The 11,388-nt window shown below is 37.2% G+C and overlaps 1 protein-coding gene across 1 annotated transcript; it reads left to right on the top strand.

Annotated features, from left to right (window-relative positions):
- Positions 1–7,036: 7,036 nt before the first annotated feature.
- On the top strand, positions 7,037–11,017 carry LOC145094127 (Duplicated homeodomain-like superfamily protein). Its single transcript, XM_079032412.1, has 2 exons — positions 7,037–8,356; positions 9,607–11,017. Exons 1-2 carry the CDS (start codon positions 7,989–7,991, stop codon positions 10,811–10,813), a joined length of 1,575 nt encoding a protein of 524 aa, XP_078888538.1. The 5' UTR covers positions 7,037–7,988; the 3' UTR covers positions 10,814–11,017.
- Positions 11,018–11,388: the final 371 nt, after the last annotated feature.

The raw sequence follows: 11,388 nt of genomic DNA, 5'->3' as shown, positions 1-11,388 counted from the left end.
AGAATTTTGTGCACGAATAGAATTGTGTTTAGAAGAGAATTGAGAACTAGAAGAATTAGAATGGGAATTTCTTCTGACTTGCGGTTCGATATGACCCTTTTGTTTTTGGTCATTGGAGGGACCGAACCTGGACGTTCGGTAGCTATTGCTTTCGGACCGAACCTGTCCTTTCGGTTGCTGTTTGAACCGCACCTTTCCTTTCGGTTATGTTCCTCATGTGGGCCGAAAGCCTTTTTCTATGACTTTGAATTTCTATCATGATAAGAGAAATGATTGTTTTGAGAGCGCCAAAACTGCTTTCGCTCAGAGAGATTATTTTTGTATCTTAGGTTTCTTTGTTGCTTTTGATCTTTCACTTGTTGCGGGTCTGTGGATGTTGGCCTTTTGTTTCAGTTTCTTGTCAGCCGGTTCACTTTTCACAGATGATGTTTCGCTTGTGGAAGTGACTTCTTCTACAGGTATTTCTTTTATACCACTTGTGCTTGGCACGTCAAAGTTGTCAGGCTTGTTCAACGGCTCTGGTACATATCTTCCTTTTGTTTTCCAGGACGTTTGCTCTGACAAACCAACTGTTTCATCGGCATTATCTATAGGAGCAGACCAAAAGAACTCATCACAGCCATCTACGTTATCTTCGTTCACTATGGCAGTGAGTTCGGCTGTTTGATGCTCGGTTACTCCTGTGACCTTATACACCTGATTTGGTGTTGTTCTCACCTTTTGGTACACAACAGCCTTTTCTTTAAGAATCGGGGACTTATTTTGGGACAAACGAGCGAACTCCACAGAATTTTCAGAAATAAGATTTTTGTGGTTTTCGGGTTCGCTCTTGACAAACTTAGAACAGTCGACTACATCCTCTATAGAAATTTCACTCATATCATCGTCCTCATTAAGTTCAGATGCGTTTTCAACATCAATTTTATTTTCTGAACTTAAATTAGCACTCAATGAGTCGAATTTTTGTATGGTTTCGGTCCTTAGTTTCAGCTTATCGTTTTCCTCCAAAAGATTTTTCAGCATGTCCTTATGGTCTTTGGACTTTATGAAAGATTCTATTTTGTCCACACCATACATGTAAGTGGGATTCACATCATCAGACGATACAACACTTTCACAGTTGTATGCCTCAGCATCGATTTCATCCTCCTTAAACTCAAGGAAGGGTAAAATCATGCGATGTATTTCCTGCCCTATTTCACAATTCAGATGCAGTTGAGTAATGTTAGCATAAAGTCTTTTAGCAGTCAAACAGAAAACATTTCTTTGTTTTAAAAGTTTCAAATTGTCTCTTTGTAAATAAATGTTTTCATCCTTAGACTTAATCAGCTCCGATTCCTTTTGTTCAATCCACATCCTTCGCTCCTCACTCTTGGATGACACCCTGCTTATTTGGTCAGTTAGGTTAGAATTGGTTACCCGTGTTTGAGTTAAACAACTATCCAGATTTGAGATTCTTGAATTTAGGTTATTTAATTCCTTTTCATATGATTTCTGTGGAACTTTGAACGAGATAAAAAGAGATTGTACCTTCTTGATCAATTCATCAAGCTCATTGATCTGCACACTGAGAGGTTTTGCTGTGAAGCATAAGTCCTCTCGCTCCTTGGTGTCCTCATTTCCACAATCTGTATTGTATCCCCTCATGTGAGATACGTCAGTCACCATCAAACACTTTCCGCCGCTTTCACCACCTCTTGCCATATACGCCTTTCCATGCGAAGGCTTTCTCACCTCATCATCTTCTGAGTCGGTTGACCACACCTGCACGCCACCGAACTCGTCATCCTCTGCCGAACCCTGTACAATAAGAGCACTCATAGAAGGGTTAGTAGCAACTTTCTTCCTCTTGATCTCTTCCAGCTTTTTCATCAAGACAGCCTCTTCATCGTTCTCCTCATCCTTCTCTGCCATTTTCTTTAGAACACAATCTTTGGCATAATGGTTCTTTCCTCCATAGTAGTAGCATTTCACACCAGAATCTCCATCAACCTTCGCCTCTTTCTTTGGTTCCTCAGTCTTCGGCTCCTCCCTTACCTTTTTTGAACTGTAGCATCCCTACCAATTTCGGTTCTTATTGGTAGGAAACCTCTTCTTGATGAACCTTTTTGGATTGGGCACCATCATAGCATAATCTTTTGAAGTAAGATCGTAGTCCTCCAGGTTCAGATCTTTATCTTCTACGACATTCTTGCTTTTGGACAGGAGTGCCAAGGACCCCAAACTTGTGACCACATTCTTCTCTTGCATGACAATCTTTTCTTGGGATTTTAGAATCCCCACTAGTTTAGCCAATGAATATGACTTGAACTGCTCATGAGCTTTAACTGTAGAAATGACAGCTCTCCATTCAGATCTTAGGCCATTCAAAAAGGTGACCTTCTGTTCAATCAGCTTCCTTTCAATATCATGTTTGATCATCTTGCTAAGAAGATGATTGAAGCGATCAAACGTCTGTGTGACGGTCTAATCAGAATTTTGCTTGAATTCTCCAAACTCAGACAAAAGCAACGTCTGAATAGAGTGCTCTAAATCTTCATCTGTGGAATACAACTCTCGCAACCTATCCCAGATTTCTTTAGCGGTACTGCAGGAACTCACCAACCTAAACGTGTCAGATTGAAGAGTGAATCGGATCAATCTCAATGCTTTGATGTTGCACTGAAACTTCTCCTTTTCGTCTTGAGCAACGTCTTTTACATCTTTTAACAGATCATTATATTCTTTCTGAGTTTTAATGATCTTCGATGTTCCTGAGTGAGCAAATGGTCCAGACACAATGGCTTCCCAAATAAGATACCCATTATCTTCAGATCCGATGACATAGTCTTCAAAATGATGAGCCCAAACTTCGTAATCCTGGGTGTATAGAATAGGAATCTTCGTCGTCGATCCAATACTGTTTGAGATGTTGATAGGATTAGATTGAGAATCGCCCATGCTTGATCGTTTAACCAGTTTGAAAGATCAGACTTGTAATATGTAATATTAGGGCAAACGAATAAATAAATAGATACGTCAATTATGGAGTGACGGCTCAATAAATATCAGTTAATGCGGAATAACCCTAATCGCTTCTTTCACAGAAGAGATGTGTATGAATTACACAGCCTCCTGCTCTGATACCAATTGATGAGTTTATAAAACTCTTTGATCGATTAGATCTTTAAAACAGGCGAATAAAGAAAGCAATAATAGTTAAACAAAAACACAAGTATGGATCTGAAAGAGTTGAATGATTCAATTAACTCAATCCTCAGCAGAGCTCGATAAAGAACTTCTGCTGTCGAGGATTCTAGGGTTACAGATGATAAGAACGTGTACGCTATTAAATCTCTATCAAAACATTACCTTCCAGAATGCATGCAAGCATCTTTATATAATAAACCCTATACGAAACTCACGGATGGACAGGCCCATACCGGAGACAAAACTTGGACTAGCTAACGAGCCCAAAGACGCAACACTAAACTGGACCTAATAGATGAGTATGTGATGTATGTTGTTATATGATATGCATGTGCTATGTTATGTTATGAGTATTATGATATGGACCGGAAGGTCAAGATGATGCGAACCGGAAGGTCTACCAGGATGATGGGACGGAAGTCCCTTGAGACACATTGACCGGAAGGTCTTGTAGATTTATAGCCTTGAGTGGCGTATGTGTGTGTGTGGTATTTTGGGGAACTCACTAAGCATTTATGCTTACCGTGTTATGTGATATGCGTTTCAGGTACTAGCGAGGATTGCGAAAGGTGCCGGCATGATCTGTACACACTGATGAAGATCCATGTGTTTGAGATTATGGGATATGATTTCTGAGATAACATTTAATTAAATGAGTTTATAAATTACTTTATGAAATTTATTATGTTTGGAATGAAAAATTGTATTGAGATTTTATGTCGTTACAGTAATGATCCCTTTAGAGGACATTCAGGTTAATGATCGCCTGGACTATATTAGGAGGCCAATAGCGATCTTGGATCGGAAGGTGAAGGTCTTGAGGAATAAAGTGGTGCCATTGGTTCAGATTTAGTGGCAACATCGGAAGCGATCCGAGTGTACTTGGGAGCCGGAGTCCGAGATGCGAGAGCAGTACCCCGAGTTGTTTCCGGAGGATGACTTCGATGGAAAAGTTTGATTCTATTGGGGGAGAATTGTAACATTCTGACTCCCACTATGATATTTAATTATTTATTTATTTTGACAGGGAAACTCGACGAGTTGGGGAGCACCAACTCGCCGACTAGAGACTATTATGGTCGCGGGATTTTTAGAGTCTACTCGATGAATCAGAGGACCACGACTCGACGAGTAGGTGTTGAGTGAGAAAACCCTAATTTTCAGGATTTGTGTCCTACTTAAAGGACCTTAAGCCTTCATATCCGCCTCCCTTGTCACCCAAGAGCGTTGTGAGAAACCCTAGACCAGTTCCACTAGTTGCGTGAGAGAGAGTGAGAGAGAGAGAGAGATTAATTTGAGTTTTCTTGTGCATTTTTGGAATGAGATTTAGAGAGCAACACAGATTGGATCGAGGAGGGGCTTCTGGATCCAGTGTTGTTCTGTGATTAGCTTCTGTTTGGAGGTAAAAAGTTGTTACCTTGACCATTTCTTTTGTTAGATCTCATTCTATGGAGTTTTAGGGTTTTCTCCCATCCATCTTTTGGTTATTGAGTCATTTGAGCATATCATGAGATTGAAACCTCAGATCTGGACTATAGGAGGTCCTTTGAGCCCAAAGATCCAAGCTTTATCATGCAAGAGGCAAGCCTTTGTGCATTAAATTGTATAATAGAGCTTGTTTTGGCATTTCGAGCCCTAGGTTCCATGCATGGACGTAAAGCTTGCAGCTTTACGTGGTATTTCAGCCTTAGGGAGTTAGATCTAGAGTTTAGGACAATATTTCTGCTTAGAATCGACTAAATGAGAATTGGTCAAGAGGGACTCGACGAGTGCAAGAGCCAACTCGACGATTCAGTTAGGGTTTTCCCCGGATAGGCTGGACGAGCTACAACTCGGCGAGTTGACGAGACAACTCGACGAGTTGAGTTGGAGTTATCCCGATTCTTCTGAAGACAGGAGGAACTCGATGAGTCACATAGATGCACTCGTCGAGCTAGGTCAATAGGGGTTGTTGACTTTAGTGTTGACTTATGTTGACTTTTAGTGTTTGATCAAGAACTGGATTATAGAGACCATGGAGGGTAAAATGGTCTTTTACCCATTCCAAGAGTTAGAGAGAGAGATTGGCCAAATTTATTTAGAGTTGTGGTTATAAGTGTTAATTAGATATGATTATGACATGTAGGCGGGGACTAGACCGTTCGAGGGGTACGAGGTTTATTTGCTTGCTTACGAGGTGACTCTTCTCACTATACTTACCATGTGGGGACTAGACCGTTCGAGGGGTACGAGGTTTGATTGCTTGCTTACGAGGTGACTCTTCTCACTATACTTACCATGAGTGGTAACTTTGTGTGACCGTAGGGTCTTGTATGCTATTATTGAGTATTGTGATATCCTGCATTATGTCTTGTGATTTATGTTGTGTATTATACCGAGCTTCATTGAGTTAGGACCAGAGGGTCCAACCCGAGTTATGGAACCGAAGGGTCTCTACTGAGACACATTAACCGGAGGGTCTTTATTGAGATATAGTCATGAGAAGCTAATGAAATGTGTGTGGTATTTTGGGGAACCCACTAAACTTTATGCTTACCGTGTTATGTGATATGTGTTTTAGGTATTTCTCAGAATCGCGGAAAGACGTCGGCTTGATTGTATACACGAGATGAAGTTTATATTTTGAAGGTCCTGGATTTATTCAAACAATTATCGTTTTGTAATTTTGATAACTTGACACTTGGGGGTTTTGTGAAATATCTTGACGAGAATTATGTGATTTTAAAATAAAAATTTTGTTTGAAAATTATGGTGTTACACTAGATAGGAGGCGGTATTTCCACTTAAAATTTTATTTCATCCATATAAAATATATGTTTTTTCAATTTGTTTGTTGGCTTTAAATATGTTATATCTTGTATATGTAGATGGATCAATTTGTTAAGTAGAAATATCCTTATGTATTTTAACTAATGTTGCGAATATTTTTAATTCTTGTTTCTAGTTTAATATATCCCCTTTTCGTTAAATTTATCTCGTTTCACCCATAAGTTTCTAAATATATTGAATTTTTGTTTTTTATTTTAATTTATCTCGTTTTTATCCAATATTGTGAATATTTTAAATTCCTGTTTTTAGGTTAATTTATCTTGTTTTTCCCATAAGGTTTTAAATCTGTTTCAAATATCCAATTTGTATTTTAAATTTCCCGTTGCTACACAAGATTCTAAATATTTTAAATTTCTATTTTTTATTTTGATTTAACCTGTTTTTATCTTTAAATTTAAGTTTGATAACTACGAACATTGTAGATATTTTAAATTTAAACATGATACTTTCTACATTTTCATTTTGCAAATTTGATCATTACTTTATTATATTTCTTATAAACAATAGCTATATTTTATCATATCATTCCTATGTTTTAATTTTTATCTAACGCGCTTTTAGGTCGTTTATTTTGAAATGTCCAATTAATGTAAAGCAGTAGACGACGGACGTCTAACAGTTAAGGTACACTCACTAGTAGCAAATACTTCCCCTTGTCATCAATAAATAAAACGGTCCCAGTCTCTGCATGCATTCACGTGCTCCTGTTATCTCTTTGCCGTTTATTACACCATCATATGATCAATCCAGCCCCCCACCCCCACCCCCACCCCTCCCTCTGCATACCCCCCCCCCCCCTCCCCTCCCCTCCCTGCTGCTGTCTACATAGGATTCTTAAAACACACACATACACTACCACGTGCCAACACACAGTCCCACGTGTGTGGTTAGCACGTGCACGTGAGTTGCACGTGCTGTCCACTGATTGGGTTTGTACTAATTTTCACTGCTCCCAACTTGAATGAGTAATTATATGATAAAGAGAACGGTGGCCTACTCTCTCTGTCTCTCTCTTTACTGTCACACAAGACAAAAGTCTTTGATGAAACCATGACAATGATAGGATGTAGAGAGAGAAAGAGGAATTTACACACACTGTGAGTATGTGTTTAAAAGTGAGTGAAGAAAGGATATGTGTTGCTTTGTTAAGGTTTTTACGAAGGAACCCATCTCTTTTTACGACACACTGAAAGTTCTCTGCGTATCAAAAGTGTGTGCTTAAGTGATCTAAGGGAAGGGTGATCGTCTTTTGTTTGAGTTCAACTTCTTTACTTCCCATAGACTAACAAGCTACACTCAGTTAGTGTGGGTCTGTGTCTTAATTAAAAGTGAGAAAAAAGGTTCTGCTGTTTTGCTTTTTCAACCTCTCTTTAAGCAGTGATAGTGTGTTTGTCTGTGTGTGTTTGTGTGTGTTAAAAGTGAGTATTCAGAAAAGGGTTTTTGTTGTGTTGTTCATCAGAATCATTTCTTTTACACGCAGTAAGTGTGCTTATTCTGTGTGCACGTCAAGAGTGAGTGATTAAAGAAGTGAGTAAAGGGTTTTTGCTGTGTTTTGTTCGTAAAGAAGATTTTGTTTACAGGGAGTAGTAGTAAGTCTGTTACAATGTGCTACAAGCAAGTGGTTTAGCAAATATGAAAAGGGCGTCTCTTGGGTTTTTCAATATCATTTTTTAACCTTAGAGTGACGTGTTTCTGTGCATTACAAGTAACAAGAAAAGGGTGACCCTTTCCCTGTGCGTTTTTCAAGATTTCTTTTACGCAGGGTGAGTGTGCTTCTACGTGTTAGTAAAAAGTTGAACGATTCAAGAAACGGGTTTCAAGACCCTTACTTGAATGTGAACCAATTCAAGACAAAGGATTCCTCGTTCGTTGGTTATTCCAAGATTCTTCCTTTACACACAGTAAAAGTGTGTTTGTGTGTGCGTTAAAAAGCGATCAATTTCACCAAATCAATTTTAGGGTTCAAGACTATGTTTGATGGAGTCCCACTTGAGCAATTTCGCCAATTTATCTCAAGACCCTCTTCAAGAATCCCTACTAATTCTTCTTTAATTCAAACCACACCAATTTCGACTCCAGCAAACTTAAATTTTCTATCTTTTGATCCTCTCTTATTCACTCCAACTCTTCCTACTCCTCATCACCATCAATCCCTTTTTCAATCCCAACATTTTCTTCGGACACCTACACGAGATCATTACAATGACACTGAAGGCAAAGTGGATCAAGAAATCGATATAAACGATTCATGGTCGAATGATGAAGTTATTCAACTTTTGAGGATAAAATCTAGTTCGGAGAATTGGTTTAGGGATCTCACTTGGGACCATGTTTCCAGGTATTTGACGTCGTTTATCATTCTTCTATCATTACTGAACTCTTTTAAGTTAATTAGTTAGCTATTTGGCTCGATCGTTTCTTTGTTGTTAACTTGATTGGCAATCTTTATTCTAAGAAGTCCTATTTCCCATATATTGTTAAGATCATTAGCCACATGCATGTTAAACATGAGATTGTCGATCAACCATTGGGCTAATTGAGTGTCTAAACCAACCGACTCTTATGTCATATGAAATTAAGTTCCTTCCAATATGAAATGAATTGACAACTACAAGTATTCATTTATAATGATCTACTAAACTTGTATTTTGATAATAACCTAAGATCACATGTTTTAGGATTGATATTTAAAACCAAATAAAAATGCCTAACTTTTTTCCTGATTATGTATTTTTTTCTAATCGCGTATATACCTACCATGCTTTTTTTTTTCTCTATAACTTTACCATGCATGACTTCGGGTTCTTTTTATTAAAACCTTAAATAAGTAAATTTGTTTGTTGCTTTTGTAAATTTTGGTTTGAGAAGATGTTTGTTTGTAGTCTATCAGCTAACAGTGATGATTCTAATCATAATTTTTTTTCTGTATATTGGAAGACATTAAAGCCACACAAACTAACATATTTATCATGCTTTAGTCTTCTAATTTACTTTTTATCAAGTATAATAGTCATGTATAATTAAATAACGAAGGTACTGACTCGTTAGTAGTATCGTAGGGAGGGAGTGTGTTGTGTTTGCCATTCTAAAAAAAATAAAAAATAAAAAATAACTAATGTAATATATAGTTAGAATTATTATATATAAATTTACAATTTACATACCCTGACACTTTTTTTTGTTTATATTACTTGTACTTTTTTTTTTCGTTTAGTTACTGCGTGTTTCTCAATAAGTCAATATATGAAAATCATTTTCAAAAATGAAAGATGTTCGACACTAACGTATCAACTCCATGTAAGACAATTTCTGTAAAACTATTGAAATATAGCAATCTTGTTAGCGGCTAACTAGTCTCGAATACAAACCGTTTAACTAAAAGATAATCAGTTTGTAATTTAGTTGTATCAAATACCGCTAACAAAAAACTATCTAATTATTTAGAGATCGGGAGATAGCTAGAGATATATAATTGAAGATACTTACATAATTACTATATATGTGAATTCAGTATAATTAAACCCACTGACACTGAGATATAGACATATATGTATATAAATTTTTTCATTGTGGTTATTTGAGTTTCAGGAAGCTAGCAGAGTTGGGGTACAAAAGGAGTGCACAAAAATGCAAAGAGAAGTTTGAAGACGAAACATGCAGAAGTTTCGGTAGTACCATAGGGTACAACAAGGACAGCAGCAGGTACTTGATTAGTGAAGAACTTGATGAACATCTCTACAATAATGCTGACCAAAACACTCATCACGACCACATCACCACTGAATCACCTGAAGATTTGAGTTACCAAGAAAACGCGCAAGTACATGAACAAAGAGTAGAAGAACAAGATCTTGAGGTTCAGGGGCAAAAAGATCATTTTATAGAGGACGTAAGTGAGATAATGATGCAAAAGAGTCAAGATAATGTACATGTGATAAATAGCAAGAAGAGGAAGAGAAAGCACAAGAAATTTAAGATGGTCAAAGGGTTGTGTGTTGACTTAGTGAAGAAAATGATGGCTCAACAGGAAGAGATGCATAAAAAGCTACTGGATGACATGAGGAATCGCGAAGAAGAGAAGATCAAGAGGGAAGAAGCTTGGAGAAAGGAAGAAACGGAAAGGGTAAAAAGGGAAATTCATATCAGGGAACATGAACAAGAGATGGCAAAAGATAGGCAATCAACGATCACTGAGTTCCTCAACAAGATCACATCTTTTGACCAAAAGATTCAGATCCCTTTTGATATGAATTTACAAGAACTTCAAACTAATCTATCCAACATTAACAAGCAGATACCCCTATGTGAAATTACCAAAATACCATCCTCGGAGAAGATCACCGAAAATCCTCATCAGAATCAGTCAACCTCAAAAGATGACATTGGTAAGAGATGGCCAAGAGATGAAGTTTTGGCATTGATAAACATAAGGAGCAATGTGAACAATGGCCTTGGTGGTAATAATGAGGACCATCAAGGGTATATTGGTAATAACGGTGGTGGGGGTGGAGGTGGTGTTGGTGGTTCATTGTGGGAGAGGATATCACAAGGGATGTTAGAGTTGGGATATAAAAGAAGTGCAAAGAGGTGTAAAGAGAAGTGGGAGAATATAAACAAGTACTTTAGGAAAACAAAAGATGCAAACAAGAAGAGGTCTTTAGATTCAAGAACTTGTCCTTATTACCATCAATTAAGCATCTTGTACAACCAAGAGAAGCAGGCATCGAACTCAGTCGGACTATCATTCGATGACCCAGAAAAATGTGTGATTGTTGAAATCACACCGGAAAACTAATGGGGTTTAGGGAGATCGATGCTATATGGGATTGGGATCAACTCTCATTATGGGGCTGTTTAGTTTTGTGTATGTTTTCAATTTTTGTAATTGAGTTCATTTTATATTCTTTTTTTATTTACTTCCTGTAATGTTAAAATGAGTAGAAGATTTTTGTTTAATTAAGTAATTCTATAAATTATGTGGCATGTTGTGCCTCTCTAAGTATGGCCCCTCAATGATTAGGTTTTTCAAAATGTTTTAATGTTTAAAAATATAGTGTTTTAACAATGCCCCCTCAATGATTAGGTTTTCAAAATGTTTTAATGTTTAAAAGTATAGTGTTTTAACGTTAAAGATAACTATTAAAATGTGATTGACTATTGTCGATAAGATGAAAAATAACCAACCATACCAAGGTAAATAAGGTAAGTCGGATCAAATCAACATTAATTTTGTGGTCAAATTTTATATTAAAATAGTCAATTGAAAACAACCCATTGCATTCGCTACGAAATAAAACTGAATAAGAAATTGAGAACTTTATACATCAATATCAACATATCTCACGGATCCCATTTGAATGGGATAGGTAA

The sequence above is a fragment of the Lactuca serriola genome, chromosome 3, assembly GCF_051521515.1.
Source record: "Lactuca serriola cultivar US96UC23 chromosome 3, Lser_US96UC23_V15, whole genome shotgun sequence".
Classification (NCBI taxonomy): domain Eukaryota; kingdom Viridiplantae; phylum Streptophyta; class Magnoliopsida; order Asterales; family Asteraceae; genus Lactuca; species Lactuca serriola.
Note: the sequence above shows the minus strand (reverse complement) of the source record. Positions and strands in the feature narration are given on the sequence as shown.